Here is a 17,875-nt window from a genome sequence, read left to right as displayed (position 1 = left end):
AAACAGCGAGGCTGAAGCTTAAACAGTCGTCACGCGCACACACACACACATATACGCGCGCGCGCTCCCATACACAGCAGCATCTGCTCGGTCAGACACGCACCGCCGTTTTTTACCGCAGTGCATCTGCAGCATCCTCTGAGCGGGAGCGACAGAGGCGCCGCTGTGGCGTAGGGGGAAAAACACCGCTAACTGAGCACAGGACGTCTTTTATTATTGTATATATTTGTGTGTGTGTGTGTGCGTGTGTGTGTGGCTTTTATGCTCACGCAGCTTTATCTGCAATGCCAACACGACCGAAGCATCTCTTCTATGAGCACGGGGTCATTAGATAGGTGAGATTACTCGTCTTTCCACATCCAGCTGTCACCATCGCAGCAGAGGACAGTATTTTATTTTTTAAATTTTTTTCCGGAGGAGACGACTCAGCTCGAGGAGAGGAGGCCTCTCATTCAGGACAGTAGGCTCCGATTTCAGTGATCCGATTAAGGATCATTATTTTTAGACCATTAGACTGGTCTTTATTAAATATTAGTAGCGTGTAGCCTGCAAGAGGTAGCCATTTGATTCTCATCGTTAGAGCATGCAAATTAATTATATATGCACTGGCATGTAAATGTATTGTAGACGTTGAGTCAGTAGCTGGCATGTTGCACATTATATAAATATTACTAATAGTGCTGTCTGTAATTTGCCAACATAAGAGCAGAGCATGTGGCCCCGGGCAGGTCTAATGATTGCTCTGTGCATCTCACATTAGGACCTCAGGGAACAAGATAATCACATCTCAGGGTGTCGTTGATCTGGGGAGCACTGTGAGTCACCAGATATCTGGATAGTCTCATGTGCTACTTGATAATTAAAAGCAGAAAGCCAACTGTTTGAATGCATCAGAACAATAGAGATAAACTGGGGGGGCTGTCTCAAAAGCAGCAATAATTTGTGGCAATAAATCTTGTAACGGACAGGAAACTGTTGCTGGCTTGAGCCAAAGAACTGAGACACAAACAGTAGTCCCACAGGCCTGGTAGGTGTGTAAAGGAAGGTCTTATAGACAGATGTATTTTTGCACTTTACAATGCATGATTAGCTGCAAGTTACCTTACTGACGCACAGCTTTTTAAATTTACAGATAAGCTCCAATCTTCTTAAAATATAGAAGACAAACCTTTGCAAATATCCTTTCAGTTTTTACACACTCGGAGGTGCTTGGTTTATGAGTTTCATACCAGTCTTATAAAGCTTCAACAGCCTTTTTTTGGAGCTCCATTCTGGGAGTGTTAGTGTTAAAGTTTTGAGGATCCTTGTCCAACAAAAACATCTGCTCCAACATCCGGTGAATATGGCAGCATCAGACCTACTGCTCCTCTCTCTGCTCTGCATGCTGTTCGGTGAGTTGAGCTGACTCTCTGCGGCCTTCAGATGTTGTTTCTACCTTGTGTTAACTCAGAGCTAAAACATCTATATAGCAATAATCGTCTCTCGCCTCTCTTTTTTCCTTTTGTAAACAGTGAACCAGTGTCATGGGGCCTGTGCGGAGGTGGACTCTGACACAGAGGCAGTGGCAGGCCGTGGCTTCAAACTGGGCTGCATTTCCTGCAAGAGGAGGAGTGAGGTGGACGGCGCTGCCACCGTCGAATGGTACTTCAGGGCCAAAGGAGAGGCTGACTTTGTTCGAGTGAGTGCAGATCCACCTTTAATGAAGCATATTTTTAGTCTGATTCCAGCACAAATGCGGCTTCTTCTTCAGGGACTTTTAATCGTCCAAAGCATCCTTAAAGTCAAACTAGTCCTCGGCTGCATTCCTCAAGACACAAGCTATTTATACATGCCTGCATATATATTGCACGCCCAAGCTCGCTCTCTCTTCCCTCACTCACACTCACATTATGTCCTCAATATCACCAATCACATGGTAGCGTCCGGTGCTGAGGTCATCGTGTGGAATCAATCGTGGTATTTTACACCACAGAGATCATTAAAGCACCAGAGATGACACACGACTGTGTTGACCTTGTGCTGCATCCTCTGTCCACTACTGTGATAATGTAGCTGCATATACTATACTTTACAGCACCAACCAAACGCAGATACAATTGAAGATAGAACTGGGTCATTTATTTTTGTGATGATTAAGAATTGACACATCTGTGCTGTGGATCTGCCTGTGTGCTTGCGCTGTATACTGAGTATTATATATGGAGAAAAAGGCAATTCATTCTACCTTGAACCTTGATATGCATAAATGCATCATAAGACTTCACTATTTCCTAGAGGGGAATTCACATTTCACAGCAGTACAAACAGTGTGAAGATGTATAAAACATAAGCTATGAACTATTTAAAATGATTAATACAATGAAAGGGAAGTAAGGAAATGACATTCAAAAGCTACACTATACAGTAGATCTGAACCAATCTGACCCAGCATCTGTGGAATGATCCAGAACAAGTTAGATCCATGGAGACCCCACCCCACAACCCTCAGGACTCAAAGAATCTGCTGCCAGTGTCCCGGTGCCAGACACCACAGGACACCCTCAGAGGTCCAGTGTCCATGTCCTGACAGGACAGAGATGTTTTAGCGGCACGAGGTGGAGCTACACAATATTAGGCAGGTCCCACAGGTGCTGGATCAGATTGGGATCTGGGGAGGCACCTTGGACTCTTTGTCGTGTTCCTCGAGACATTTCTGAGCAGTCTCCCCCTGACATTGGGGAGTATTGCTGCCATGGGGGGTGGGGGTGGGGGCTTTAGGTGGGTGGTGTGTGTCAAAGTAACGTCCAGATGAATGTCAGGACCCAAAGTTTTACCAGCAGAACATTGTATTGTGTGATGAGCTCTCTGACTAACCTCGATGTCTCTCTGGCCCCCAGATCTACACCTACAACGAGGACGGCCCCACAATCGAACACGACCACTTCATGGACCGCGTGGATTGGAACGGAAGCAAAAGGAGCAACGACATCCAGGACGCATCCATATACCTGCTCAACGTCACCTTCAATGACACGGGCACATACCGCTGCTTCTTCAACCGCATCCTCTTCTACGAGAACTACGAGTACAACACCGTCGTCAGCAAGGTGGTCCACCTCAGTGTGGTGGCTAAAGGTACGATGAAGTAACTGCTCAGATCAGGTGGTTGAGAAATCAGATGTCAGACTGTCTTGAATGCGCCTCGAATGCATCTCTTTGTATCTAGATTTTTTTTGTCTGGTTGTGTGAAGGCCTTTAATACAGATCATTCTGTATAAAGTCACATGTAAGGCTGACGAGGGCCTTGTGCATTAAGGAGGAGTTTAAATAAGAAGGTAGAATGTGGGACACACTCTACTCTAATAATACCTGAAAAATGGCAGTTACAGCACATGATGTTTCCTCCATTATCCACATGCACTTTCAGTTAGAAGTGGTGGAGAAAGACAAGAGTCAGCATCATCGCCGCCTCGCTGTCTGATGGTTTTATCGTCCACTTTGAACCCTGCACGAGAAGGGCAGTTTTGGGACCGAGCCAGCATCTAAAAGCCGGTCTTTCTTGGCCTCGGGGAGCTTTGCAGCGTCATTTTCACTGCATCTCTTTAAATATTCTAGAAAGAACTAGTGGTGGGTAAATGAAAATGTAATGCTAAGTGAAGATACAGGGGTTTCAGGTGAGTGTGAGTCACAGGTAGCCTGCACAACATCCCAGAGAGGATGCCTGAACAATAAGAAATCAGGATGAATAGAGCGCGGTTGATTGCATCTGTGACCAGACAATGTTCTTAAAAGCATGCTGCAACATACCTTCATACTGTCCTGAAAAGAATCCCATCATTTGTAGACTGTTTCCTGTTCAAGGGGTAAATCCTGCACTTTCTGCAGGTTTTGTTTAATCACTTGATTTCCTGCCTCCTGTCTGTGCAGCCACCAGAGGAACAGCTTCCATCGTGTCAGAGGTCATGATGTACGTGTCCATCATCGGCCTGCAGCTCTGGCTCCTCATAGAGATGATATACTGCTACAGAAAGATAGCAGCAGCCGGGGAGGAGGCATTACGAGAAGCCGCGTAAGAATCCCTTATTACTTGTCCAGCCGTGCGCAGAGGCTCATGGGATGTGAAAGCCTTGTAACTTTTCTACATTTTTGAAAAGAGATACAAGGTTTTCATCCTATGGCACTAAATCCTTATAAAAGTATGTGTGTTGCAGAGCCCAAACAATGATGGATTTTTGAGGCAGATATCAACACAGATATTTGAGAGCCTAAAAAATCCAGTTACAGATGTAATGATTAACACAGAGCATAAACATGTTTTAGAAGGATTCCTTAAATTTGGTTATTAAGGAATTGTGTCCAAGACATACTGGAGAGTCATTATATAGCTGAAAAATAAACTTGTCTGTCCTCATCTACCTAAAATATGCAGTACCTTTGACATGCTGACAGGTATTCCAGTATTGGTCTTGTCTGGCTCTGCTGCATGTCAGTGTTGAAACAACACACATCTGGGTTCAGACCTGGTCACACCAGCTTTTAAAACAGTGAAATTTTGTGGTGAAACGAATCCATTTCCAAGAACAAAGTAAATCTGCACAAACGTTTCATGTCGAGTTTATCTTTGGTGACCTTTGATGCTCGAATCTGTGCCTTTGACCAACAGCAAACTGTCTGCAGGCTTCAAAATGGAGGAAACTATCAAAGCTTAGTAGCTTTGTTTTCCTTTAACCCTCCTGTGTTAAGAATAGGAACTGGCCCACATAGAGGAATGGTTTGCTGACAGTTAAAACAGGAGCGAATGGTACAAATAAACTTGGAACTTACTGTTCTCTTAGCAGCTTGCTGGTGTGACTTGGCCTTTGCTTCTAAAAATCAACAAACTCGCTCGGCTGAGGAAAATAATGCTCTGAAAAGTGTGTATTTCCCCATGAATACTGCCATGATTTATTCATGTCCTGCTGCTGAAATCACACCTATAATGTAAAGGTCTACCTTTGTTATACCTTCTCTTTGGTTCATGTTTCGTTCCTCCCGTCCTTTTATTTACTTATTTTTAGGATTATTACTGTTTCCATTGTGTTTGTTGTGTGTGTTCACGTGTGTCTCTTTGTCATCCCTCTGTCTACTTGTCATGTTTTCATCTTGTCCGTCCCATCATGTCATCCTCCTCCCTAGTAAAAACCAAAACCAAAACCAAAACCTTCCTCCTGTAAGTCAAAAAAAGGAACAAAGACCTGTCATAATATCATACCTGTGTTGTTTCATTTATTTTGCATTGTTTCACCCATGTCACCGTGACAAAGAAAACATTTATCAGTTGGTTTTTTTTCCTCTCTTTTGCTTCCAGAAATGCTGAATATTTAGCGATAGCCTCAGAAAGTAAAGACAACTGTGCAGGTGTGCAGGTCGGAGAATAGCACAGGTACGTTGAGCTGAGTCTCGATCTAGCAAACACAGTGGTTCTGGGTGTGTGACAGTAAATCCATTAATACCTTCTGTCTTTATCCTCAGGCTTCCTCCATGGACTGAAAACATCCTTCCACCCTCTGACCTGCATGAAGACCACTCGGGGAGAAAACTCCTCTTCATCTCAAGTCTCTATTTTACCTTCTCCTCAACAAAGATCTCAAATGGATATGACACACAAAGAGAGCATGGTACCAGCACTGTATATAGTATTCTGCGCGCAAAAGCATGTTCTGCACTTATATGAGAAACCATTATGCATTAATGAGCCACATTGTCAAAAGCATATACAATACATAGAGTATTTCTTAAAGGCATATGTAGTCATACATTTATATAAAATCGTAAGTGGTACTATGGGGGTCTGTTGGACTCCGTGAGGCTGACTGTGAAAGAAAGGTTTTTACTAAATCATCACCACCTAATGTATAAATAATGAGACACACAATATGTACGGTAAAGTTGTTTATAAAATAGAATGTGGATTATGATAGACGGTCTTTCCAGTTGCTAGTTGTGCACTGAAACCTTAAGATGTACTAATAAAAACTGAAAATACATTAGATGAAGTCTTCTGTCGATGGTTAAAACCAGAGGACGTGCTGATTTGTCTGATTCATATTTTAGAGAACTGTAGAATTTAAAGAATGACTGTTGTTACAGGAATAACAACAATACAACTTCCAGCCATTTTTTTTTTTATTTTCATGTAGCTGAAGCAACCATGTTCAAGCTTCTTGCTTTCACATGAAGAAAACTCTTCCAGGGAGCTAATAAAGCTCTGTTCAAATACCTTATATGATTTACAGCACTGCCTTTAACTCACTCCCACAATCATTCACCCAATCAGAAGCAATCAAACTCTCAGATTTAAAGGATCCATTCAACATCTAGGGGAGCCAGGCGTATTTGATTTCTTTCCAAAGGTTAGATGGGAAGACTGACTCTACTCTCACGTCTGCACGCTGATTTTGAAGCTACAGTCAACAGCTAATAGGGTTAGCTTAGCGTAAAGACTGGAAAAAGGGAGGAAACAGCTGCTTACAGTCTGTATAGCTGCTTTCACACACACACTGCAACCCTGACAAGACATTATCTGTGAGTGAGAACATTAATGTCTGAATCAGTTGGACTGAACCTTAAACAGACTTTACCTTCTATGTCTGATTGAGAATTAACAGTGAGCATGTCGATGACGTCTCCACCAAACAGAGTATTTCCAGTAGGTGAGAATGTGTCTGAGAAAGACAATCTCCTGTTGTGGGCTGCAAAGGTGAAAGGGCAACTCCAATACAACGAGAAAACAGCTTATGCTAAGCTAGGCTAGTCACCGTCTGGCTCTAACTTCATACTAAAAGTACAGGCATGAGAGTTTTATTGATATCCTCATCTAACCCTTCAGCAGGATCAGTGTTATTAAATCCCCTACAGTTGTAACACACAGTCCGTGCCGGGGTACTGAGGCAGGTTGAGCTGGTACTTCCTCTCCAGGCCAGGTGGCACGAAGCGGCCTCCGAGGAAGTGATAGCGTCCTCTGAACAGGGACGCTGATTTCTTGGGAGCGGTGAGAGAGATGAGCATGTCGGGCTGGAGTCCGTCTGCGCTGCCCTGCTCCACATCCCAACCTGCACAGCAAAGTTCACGTAAGCCAAGAGGCTGATTTTCGAGATACACAGACGGACGAGGGCAGATCTGTGCATCTTGCTTCTCATCCGCTCTTTGTAAAGTGCAGAGTGTGTGTGAGGACTGACCTGAGGGGATGTCGATGCTGGCTATGGGGACTGTGGTTTTCTTCAGGTTGTCTAGGATGGAACCAAAAGGCTCTCGCACAGCGCCCTTGAAGCTGAAGCCGAAGATGGCGTCTATCACCAGGTTGTAAGCCTCATCAATTACTTGAGCCTGAGAAGACAATGTTTTTGTTTACAGTTTGAAAAAGACTCACAAACATCTACTTTTTACTCAGTGCAAAGTAAAAAACAGAAGCCACTGATCCAGCCTGATCATTAAGGCTTCATCTCATTTAAACTGAACTCATTTAGCCAGATCTAATGATGCCTAATTCACTACTTGTACGGCTTGAAATAAAATGCACATCAACACAATAAGCAGAAGAATTTCCTTCACCACTGTGGACAAAGCTGCTGCATAACTGATTAACACCAGACCTCAGGCATCTCAGTCAGGAAGGGGATCTCCATTTTCTGGCACTGTGTGGTCAGGCCCTGGAACAGCGGTTTGTTTGGCCTCTTTGGGTACAGGATGGTCGGCTCGTAGCCCTGCGAGACAACACAATACACACAGAAAATATTATTCTTACTGTGAAACATGACGTCCCAGAGTTAAATGAAGCAAAGGTAATCTTGACACTGCACAGACTGTGAGTCAGATTGGTTTAAAGCTGAGGGTTTTATTTTGATTTTATGTCCTTACATAAAAGTCCTGCATGAAAAACCATCTGCAAAATCTAAATAACTAGTAACTAGCTGCAAAGTAATTGCAGTAAAAAGTACACTCTGAAGTGTACAAGAGCAGAAGTTTAAAATACCATAAAACAGAAATATTTAGGTGAAGTACAAGTACCTAAAAACTGTACTTCAGCACAGTACTTGAGCAAACATACTTAGTTACATTACACCACTGCTGCAGAGCATCTTACTGTTACACAAGGACACTCACAAAGAGTTTAAGGTGTCGGGCACAGACCAGGCCATCACCTCCGTTGTTACCTGGTCCACAGATCACCAGCAGAGAAGGTCTGGCTTTGACCAGAGAAAGTGACTGGATATGCCTGCAGAAGATAAAACACACAAAATCAACCACAAGAAAAAGGAGGATTTTCTCTACGGCAGCTACTCATGAGAGATGACTCCAGTGATGTGGAGACAGAAGACAGAGTAATCTGATTATTCCCCACTTCAGGGAGTAATCTGATTTAGACACATCGATGCGCTGTAAAAGAGAAACCTGACTTCCTGGTAACACAGAGGATGTTTGTTCTCTTTCTCTTTAATAATTCATATGTAAATATATCATTATAAACTTTTATTTTTGGTGTGCATTAGCTTTAAATTGTTTTACTGTTTTATAAGTTTGTTGTGTGAAATGCACTTTGAACTGAACTTGTTTAACAGCTGCTACACAAATAGAGCTGATTAATAAGTGAATAATTTCATGACAAATAAAAGCATCAAATCTTCAGTTCTGAGAAGCAAGTGTTTGGTATTTTTGCTTTAGAAATGTCTCAATCAATCATCAAAATAGTTGCTGACTGACATCTCACCCGTGTGATGGCTGTGGCACAGCTGAGTCCGGCCAGCTCCATCAGCTGATCCACACTGAAGCCGTACTCACTGAAGAGCTCCTCGTCGATGTGCTGGGCCTCCTCCTGCCTGAGGAGCATCCACAGCTCAGTCTGGACACACATACAGTCTGAATACATTACTGCTCTGCGTGCAACATATGAAACCCTACCCGAGATATTTGATGGTCTGAGCCATGGTGGATGCCGGTCTGCTGCTGAAACAGTCCTTCTTGTGGTTGTTAGCTGCAGCGGACAGCGGACATGTCCCTGTCTGAGCGAGGACCGCAGCTGCTCGCGAGGTCACCAGGACGCCGATCCCAAACAGAGCCCGAACACTCAACATCCAGAGGGATCCAAACTGCTTCAACAGACGGGAACACAGTGATCTAAACTGACCTGAGGGGAGTTAGCCCCCACATTGATCACATGACTTAATGAACTGACTGAAGTGTAACTGTGGCTCCTCCGCCAAAACAAGAACCTTTCACATGACAAAAAAGCCTGAGAGCTATGGTTCAGGCAGACAACTCCAGTGTTGAAGCACATTTTCCCTCTAATGAAATCTCTGTAATCTCTCTCTACAGTCGCTGAGAGGGGATTTAAATCAATCATCTCAGCTGCTGCTCAGTCTGCTTTAGGGAAAGTGCTGAACCACAGATTCTTTCAAATAGTCTGTATAAATAACGATAGTACACTGCAAACTAAATGGAAAAAAAACAGGAGTTATCTGTCTGGATCAGATTTTAGTGATTATTAAACATTAGAATATAACGAACAACCCTGCACAGTTTTTCAGGAACCAAAGATTATACTGCTGTGTCTGAAATAGTGCTGCTGAAATTAACTAGCTGATGGACAGAAGTTTAATTCATTCACCATTTAAGTAATTTACTGAGGAAAAATGACAAATATTCTGTGGCTGCAGCTTCTCCAATGTGAGGATTTGCTGTTTTTAAAAATCAATTTACTGACATTTTACAGAGTTATAAACTAATTGATAATAAAAATAATGGTTAGTTTTACAGTCAAAATCTGTGTTACACGAGAGGCTGGAGCAGCAAGGAGTATTTTTACTGATTTTCTGTCACTTGACAAATAATCATCTCAATCATTTAGCAGAAATAATTAGAAATGACTACTCAAAGGACAGGGCAGACAAACCTTATTATTATCATTCTAAATATCACGAAAAGATATTTAACAATTCTGCGGTTTATTTTCTACATAGAAATAAAACACAAATTAAAATCCACCACAAAATGAAATGCTACAGGTTAGTGATCACTAAACTATAAAAGAAATAATGACCATGAGTTTGAGTGCTTGTTAAATGACTGCACACATATCAGGTGGTATTAATACACTCCATGCTGATGTTATACCTTAAACGATAATCTTTATTTTGTCTGTTTCACTCAGCTCCACCTGTGTTTGTTTTACAACTTTAGCAACTAGCTAACTTGTCCTTGACGAACATGGCAGTGACAGTCATGTTATAATTAATGTTTGTTTAGTTAATAAACATTTTATAAACTATTTTATTGTCTTAAAACACGGACAGAATAAGCTACACTGCTGCTTTTAGTTTCAGTTTGCAGAAGTTGTTAGCTAACGTTGCACATTTATATTCTGCTGATTCAACGCGTGAACAAATATTAATAAAACTCACCAAATGTTAGAAAGTCTCTCCTGAAAACACCTCCACATGCACGTCTGTCGTTTTAAACGCGACAACGAAACAACTTACAGGTCAACAATGTGCTGATAAACAGGTGGAGGAGCCGTGCAGGTACAACTGCAGCTCTGAAGTGTCGCCTACTTCCGGGTTTGAAAAAAAAAAAAGTCAAAACACGACTTTAATTTCAAAATAAAAGTCTGATCTCTCATTGAGGCACCGTGGCCAGATGGGTGCTCGAGTAATGCTCTTATTTTGGAAAATCGAAGAGGCCGTAGAAGGATTTCCGTTCGTACTTTTTAATAAACTTTTAAAACAAATTTTATTTAACAAATAACAGCGATAGTTTTAAACAGACAGTACGAACTTTTTAAAATAATATCTATTTTTTGTTTGTTTTGTTGTTTTTAGAAAGAAAAGGGACCATTCATGCAAAATAATCACAGTCAAATAGATTTCACCCAACAGTAAAATTAATTGTTACTGTTCATGATTGTTAAACAAAACATTATTGTTAAACAAAACAAATGAGGCAGATTTGTGAAAACATGTTTATTAATATCCAGGAAAAATACACAATATTCTGTGGATCTGTAGCAAGGCTGGGGACAATTTACTTTACCTAAAAAATAAATGTATTTTTAAAAATAACTGCTCACAAATGACTTCACTGCAACCCTGCTGCGTCAGTATGTTTACAGAGCGTGATGAAAATCTAATTTAACAGTTTAAGAAAGTATGATTTTATTTTCTTTCTTTTTTTTAATTTTACCCGCAATAATGGATATCACCCACTTTTTATTTACGAGAAAACACGTTTTTTAGAATAAATTAGCCCAAACAGTTGTTTTACATCGCTGAAGTGTTTAAATTTCTGATCAGGAGGACGAATGGTAGAAGTCTCATATTCCTAATGTCACCAATACAAAAAGAAGCGACTGATTTAATCACCATTTAAATTCAAGAAAATATTTCATATGCATGCCTATGTACATTATAAAAAAGATGTAAAAAGTTTTATTGCATACAATGTCTTGAAAATTATTCCAAAGTACATGAACTGAACTTAATAACTACAACTGGTAACTGAAGAACTAATAACTGAAAACTAACAGGTTTCACCATGAATCCAGGGCTTCACATGATTGGACAGCTCTCCATTCTGGCTCCGGACTGAGAGGAAAAATTGACAAAGTTAGTCTCATCACATAAAGCGTGTTAATCAAACACCTTGATTTTTATATGTACAGGAAACACAGTCATGCTTCAGCCTCCAGGCTCGGCTGAATAACTTGTTTTCTTTCTCCTCAGAGAAGTTTAACAGGAAGTCATTTACAGGCTGTATGTGTTGCAGTACCCACCTTGCGAGGGGTGCTGGCGCTGAACACGTAGGAGTGTGGCAGTAAACCCTCGGAGATGCCGCCGCTGCGGAAGGAGCGGGAAGCCGAGCTCACGGAGCAGCTGCTGGATTTGTCTGAGGGAAGTCCGCAGGAGCCGCAGACCACGGTCCGGCTCCGCAGGTTGTACTCACTGTCCCCACAAGTGCTGTGAGCCACCTGCTGAGGCAGAGGGATGGATTTTTTTGGATCTAATTCAATATACATCAGCTCCATTTATCATGAATACTACACAGCTGGTGAAGGCTGCATATACACAGGATGATATCAATATCATTTCTCTCACCATGTCATCGTCGTCTTCTTCAAACTGTGTGCGGGTGACTTTCCTCATTGCCATTTCCTGGAAGAAAACATTTATTTTTCAGCGCAAAGTTCATGTAATTATAGTAGTTTAGGCTTTAATTAAGTGCCCATCATCTACAGTCCAGTAAGTTTACTGTACCTCTCCGCTGGCACTGATCAGAGTGGTCTGGAACAGGTCTCCGGTGCCCCAGGAGGGCTGAGTCTTCCACACCAGGTCAGAGGGAGGATTGTGGGTTCCGCCGGCAGCAGAGGCCCAGATCTGACCGCCGTGCATCAACACAGGGTAAGATGTCTGTAACTGTGTTTATCAAGTACTGACTGGTGATTATGATGAATAAAGGTGCCGCTTACCGTGACCCTCTGCCCGGCCTTCAGGGTGAATTTAGCCGGGAACTTGAAGATGATGGGGACACCAGATCCCATCTGCCGCTTCACCTGCCAGTTCCCTAAATTCTGATCCTGCAGGAGCAGCAGTGTGTGAATGTTGGAGGAAAGTCGCCTCAAACAATTAGATTTCTCAGATAATATTTAAAGATCCTACAGTTATATTTCACCTCATCTGCTTTGTTGCTGAGTCTGACATATTTCCCATCCAGGTCCACCTCGTCCACAGTGACCCGTCCGCTGGCTGACGCCTGCTGGGTGATGCGAGTGCGAGCCACGGCCCCTCCCGCGAAGCTGGAGGCCTCGCTGTCTGTGTCGTTGGGGCGGCGCCTCTTGGCGGGAGAGCTCTGGGCGCTGCAGTGGACTGACCGAGAGTGAGCTGCTGAGGTAGAGGAACGACTTCCTGTCACTCTGGTGGGCGGAGGGCTGGGGGACAGACGCAGCCTGCAGGGACAAACACGAGGATGTTTAATAACCGACTGACGACTCTGTGGCACAGAGGAAATGACTTTTGACCCCACGAGCCCAAGACTCAACGTAGGCCGACGTACCTCTGCTCCTCTCCCTCCAGCAGCTTCCTGTAAGCGCATATCTCCATATCCAGAGCCAGCTTGACGTCCAGGAGCTCCTGGTACTCATCCAGCTGCTGCTGCATCTGTTGCCTCATCTCAGCCATTTCTCTGTCCTTCTCTCCCAGCAGGCGACGCGTGGTGTCCCGCTCCCGAGACAGAGCGTCCTCCAGGTCCCTTATCTTCGCCTCACGAGCCGCCAACTGGATCAGAATCACACAGTTAACGTCAGATAACTACTACACCAATAACTACTCATTAAAGTGCAATGTAATTTAAAGATGAGGGTTGGATTCTTATGTAGAGTTAAACCATTCATTAGTGATAGATGTTGGATAGATGGTCAGAGGAGAGTATTTAGTCTCAGAAATAATAATAATGAGGAGGAAACTCAAGAGAAACACAGGACAAAAGTGACTGAATAAACAACTGAACTTGAGTTTTTTATGGAGAATCAATTAAAAAATGTGTGAACAGTTCATGTGTTCTTGAACATATATGCATGTAGGGTTTTGTTTTTGCTTTGCTACCAAATCAAAGTCCCATAATGTGACCTTTTGCTACAGATCCTACAGATACATGTTTGATGATGCTTTATGATAAGAGTCTAACATGAGTCTTGGTTACCTGTTTCTGCAGCTGGCTGAGCTGAGACGATGTGGACTCCAGGCGCATTCGTATCTGCTGCAGCTCCTCGTGTGCTGCTCCCACCAGGTGGCTGCTCCTGTCCGCCGACTGACGAGCACTTTCCAGCTGCCAGAGAGAAACAAGGTAGAAGTTTGTTGCTGCTATCTCATGATATTCTGATTGGATATTTATTCTGCGATATTTTAACCTTCACTCCTCTGTCATGTTCGAGTTCTGTTTTTATTTTAGAGCATCGTTAAACTGAAGGCCTACCTTGGCATTGTAGGTCTTCTCAATCTCATCCTTGTACATTTTGATCTGCAGTTCATGCTGGTTTCGCATTTCCACCAGCGCCTCTGCCAGCTTGCTCTCAAACTCCTGCTGGTGGCCGTTGTCCAACTCAACCATACGAGACTCATGGCGCCGCTTTATCTCCCGCAGTTCCTGTTGGAGCAATAACAGACGGATGTTGATGTGAGAGAAAGGAGGAATAGGTGGAAAAATTTTCAAAATAATTCATTGATGATTTTAGGAAGAAGTCGGACCTCAGAGTGGAGGTTCTTCTGAAACTCCAGCTCCTCTTTGAGAGTCTGGATGCGATTCTCTCCATCCACCCTCCTCAGCATCTCGTCCTGCAGCTGTTTCCTGGCGTCGCCCAAACTGGTGTCAAGCTATGAAAAACCAAGAGAAACTGAATATTAGTTCAAAGCAGTGGACAAACATCCACATGAAACAGGCGGCATGATGCAGAAATATGCAAGTAAATGCAGCAAGTGGGCAGGCGAGTAGGAAGACTGTCCTTTAATCAAAATGTCTGAGCTCAAGTGGCCATGACAGAAAGAGTCTGTTTACTGAGGATTTATTTATTTATTTATTTTTTGCACTTGAGAAAAGCCCTGGGCTTGTGAGGTCTCTTTAAAACCCTGCTGGATATAGTCAAAAACAAATAACTAGTGGTAAAGGTGAAAATAGGGTTATAACTGGATCAGCTGACATTTAGTATCACAAAGTGGAAAACATGCAGGAGGATTAGGAGAGATAAAGTGGAAGCTGGTCATCATGTAGGCAGACTGCAGAGAGATTGAGCCCAGATGTGTTTCCACTGAGCTTCAAACTCAGTGTGCGTTGGAGTTTACCTTGGCAACCTGGGCTTTCAGGTCCCTGTTTTCCACCTCAGAGGTTACGCTTCTCTCCCAGAGCCTGTAGTCAAGGATGCATCCTTTGAGTTCAGCAGAGCCTCCAGATCTTTGAGCCTCTGCAGCGCCCCAGGCCAAGTCCGACTCCTTTTTGGTGTTCCTGTAAAGACAAGAGAGTCTTAGATGTCAAACTGCATCTTCCTGAATGTGTTTTTGGTATCAGTAGAGGATATTCCAGTGGATTGAATAGGGATAGATGTTCATTTTGCTTTTTAACTTAAGAACCAAGTGGAAACTGGACTACTACAGTTTCCTTTACACAGTCTAATGAAACAAACATGAGCTATTTTTGAATAAGGATGTAGCCTGGATGAAACAGGGGAAAGACCTCGGTGCATATGACTCATAGGCCACAGTGATTTGCGTCCAGTCCCGTGTATCTGGTAGCCACAAGCCACAGCCGCTGGTGTTTAGCTGAGGTGCTGCCATGGCAACGGCTTGGCTTTGCCAAACACACATCGGCCATCGTCTCAATATTTATGGAAAAATAACGGAGGCAAGAGCGGAGGCCTACAAACACTGCCACGTATTGTGTGTATAATGATTACTTTGGTGAAGGAGGAGAAACTGGGGAAAGAGTTAGTCATCAGGCTCTGGATGTGGCAGCATGGGAAGGAGACAGAGTGGAAGTCCAACGTCAAACTGCAGTGAGCAATGGGGAGGGTATGCAAAAAGCTAGGGAGTGGCCCCGGTGGTGGTGGAGGGGAGAAGCAGCTCTCAGAGTGTCAGGAAAGTTATACAAACATCATGTTATCAGGAGCTAATGAGTAACTGTGTTCTGCTGCTGTGAATCACGTGCAGAGTTGTTTTAGATATTAACACTGTCAATCACAGACACTTTCACTCCTGCATTAATGGACAAATAGATGCACTTCACTGAGAAAAATGTGGTTGATGAAGGGGATTTCAGGAGCCTCGAGGCAGCTGTTTCTCTCATGATCATCAGATAAAAAAATATCTGGATCACTGGCTTTTTGCTTTGATTAAAGGGTACATTGATTTATTTTATTTTTGGCTATAATCTTGGAAAAAACGCAGCTAGTTAAATCATTTTTGCTCTGTTTTGCTCTCTCATAACAACTCCAGAAGAAATACCCTTGTTACCTCATGTCTACAGATATATTATAGGTACTTTCCAAGAAAGTTAGACCAAGTTACTTTTGTTAAACAGCAGTCCCTTTGGCCACACGGGAAGATTAAAGTGTGAAGGGTGAGTCAGCTGCATCAAAGTGACTCAGTGATTCAGTTACACAACAATATCTGTCTAAACTTTTCTAAAATTAGCTCCCATAAGCTACTGGTCATACCAGACCAAGTGACACTGTAACAACAAAACATCTTAATACATTGAAGTCAGCAGACAGTAATTAATTGCTTATGAATTCAGCTTTTAATTTGCACAAGGAATATTGTGTTTTTTTTTTTTAAGAGGTTACAGTCTCACTTTAAAAACAGGAGTGCTTTCAAGGAATTAAGGGCCCCTAACGTGATGGGACACCCCCACCACACATGTGCTCAAAGCAAACACCATCAGATTCACATTTGGACCAGACCGGTGCACTGTAACCCACCTGGCTTTCAGCTCCTTGTAGTCCTCTCTCAGCTTGCCCAGCTCCAGCTGCAGACGTGCTCGCTCTTTGGCCACGGAGTCCAGAGTCTGACGGGCATCGGCCAGCTCGGTCTCGTAGGCGGCCTTCAGGCCTGTCAGCTCCCGGCTGACCTCTGTCTCAGACTCAGTGATGCGCAGCCGCAGCCCAGGCGTTCTCAGACTCCAGAGAGCGGACCTTGTCGATGTAGACGGCCAGACGGTCGTTGAGGTTGGACAGGTCCTCCTTCTCCTGGAGCCGGGTGATACGGTTGGGGGACAGCGGAGTGTTTGCACCTCGGGGAGTGTTTTTGGGTGTCGCCATTGCACCTATCTGCCATTGTTGTAGAAACAGACATGATTATCCACTTCCTGAATCTAAATCAGTTTGTTTTCAATGGACTTTTACAGGATTTTTTGTATAAGAGTGGCAAAAGTTGACCATGCAGTTCAGTCTGCACATCTACAGTCAACTTTAATCACTTTTATAATTAAAATAAACCTAAGAAACTGTGATGAAAAACATGCCGTGCATCTGTGAAGCTCAAAAAAAGGTTGAAAATATTACATAATTAACTATAAAATAAGCATTGTTTACAGGAAACTCCTTTGTGTGCAGTTCCAAAAAAAGACGCACAAAAGCCAAGAGTATAATTAATCAAAAGACATGGGAGGGGTTATCGACTCCACCCAAAAATCAAACTAATGTCCCTGCACAAAAGATGCCAGTTTCTGAAGCAAGATTTACCTTTTTAAAGCTGGTCAGAGGAAGAAAAAACTCTGCTCCGAGGAGATCTGTAGAGTCGTCTGTTAACTTTTCTTTATTATTTTGTGGTCTGAGAGTCTTGTCTTCGTTCTCCCAAGTGTTCAGCCTGTTACTGCGCTGTCTGCAAACTCATCTGTGAGTGCCCATATAGGAAAGAATGAGATGGGAGGAGAGAGGTTGGCCTCAAGTTTGGCACAGCGGTAGGTGGTTGTTCCTCTCTCTCTCTCTCTCTCTCTCTCTCCGTCTGTCTCTCTCTCTGTATTGGGTGTGCAGTCTGAATGAATGAGTCACCCTCGATTTGAAGAAATGCACAGTGCCATGTGATGCATACAGGGGATAATTTCAAGCAGATCTATTGGCTGAGGGTTGAGTTCAAGTCATTTACAGTATTTGACTCAAACCACGCTGCTCAGAGTTCTCCATGAAGTTAAAACGAACAAGTTACATAAGAGGTTTTGGATTGTTTTAACCCTGAAACACAAACTCTTTCCATGCAATGCTGCCTCAAGAGTAACTGATCATGATTCTTCTTTCTCCTAAAATATTTCATCTCTCATCAGCACAACCTCATGCTGTGCAACTGAGTGCTGTTTAAAAGCACATAACTTTAAACCAAGTGTCTAG

At 43.0% G+C, this 17,875-nt stretch overlaps 3 protein-coding genes across 3 annotated transcripts; 1 reads left to right on the top strand and 2 right to left on the bottom strand.

Annotated features, from left to right (window-relative positions):
• Positions 1 to 139: 139 nt before the first annotated feature.
• On the top strand, positions 140 to 6,005 carry scn1bb (sodium channel, voltage-gated, type I, beta b). The gene is made up of 6 exons (XM_018699564.2): positions 140 to 1,391; positions 1,512 to 1,678; positions 2,877 to 3,114; positions 3,907 to 4,048; positions 5,327 to 5,401; positions 5,491 to 6,005. Exons 1-5 carry the CDS (start codon positions 1,343 to 1,345, stop codon positions 5,394 to 5,396), a joined length of 666 nt encoding a protein of 221 aa, XP_018555080.1. The 5' UTR covers positions 140 to 1,342; the 3' UTR covers positions 5,397 to 5,401; positions 5,491 to 6,005.
• naxe (NAD(P)HX epimerase) lies at positions 5,898 to 10,574 on the bottom strand. Its single transcript, XM_018699550.2, is given in 8 exon segments — positions 5,898 to 7,070; positions 7,197 to 7,344; positions 7,611 to 7,721; positions 8,122 to 8,217; positions 8,219 to 8,233; positions 8,726 to 8,834; positions 8,917 to 9,107; positions 10,494 to 10,574. Coding segments are annotated over 7 exon segments (852 nt in total). The 5' UTR covers positions 9,090 to 9,107; positions 10,494 to 10,574; the 3' UTR covers positions 5,898 to 6,870.
• A 384-nt stretch (positions 10,575 to 10,958) lies between these two features.
• On the bottom strand, positions 10,959 to 17,709 carry LOC108899256 (lamin-A-like). Its single transcript, XM_051068294.1, is given in 17 exon segments — positions 10,959 to 11,594; positions 11,783 to 11,977; positions 12,105 to 12,161; positions 12,264 to 12,383; positions 12,476 to 12,583; positions 12,679 to 12,952; positions 13,060 to 13,280; positions 13,705 to 13,830; positions 13,978 to 14,148; positions 14,250 to 14,375; positions 14,841 to 14,879; positions 14,881 to 14,904; positions 14,906 to 14,974; positions 14,976 to 15,000; positions 16,472 to 16,656; positions 16,658 to 16,819; positions 17,234 to 17,709. Coding segments are annotated over 16 exon segments (1,929 nt in total). The 5' UTR covers positions 16,811 to 16,819; positions 17,234 to 17,709; the 3' UTR covers positions 10,959 to 11,558.
• Positions 17,710 to 17,875: the final 166 nt, after the last annotated feature.

The sequence above is a fragment of the Lates calcarifer genome, linkage group LG3, assembly GCF_001640805.2.
Source record: "Lates calcarifer isolate ASB-BC8 linkage group LG3, TLL_Latcal_v3, whole genome shotgun sequence".
NCBI lineage: Eukaryota > Metazoa > Chordata > Actinopteri > Centropomidae > Lates > Lates calcarifer.
The sequence above is the reverse complement of the archived record's forward strand: the minus strand, read 5'-3'. Positions and strand labels throughout refer to the sequence as shown.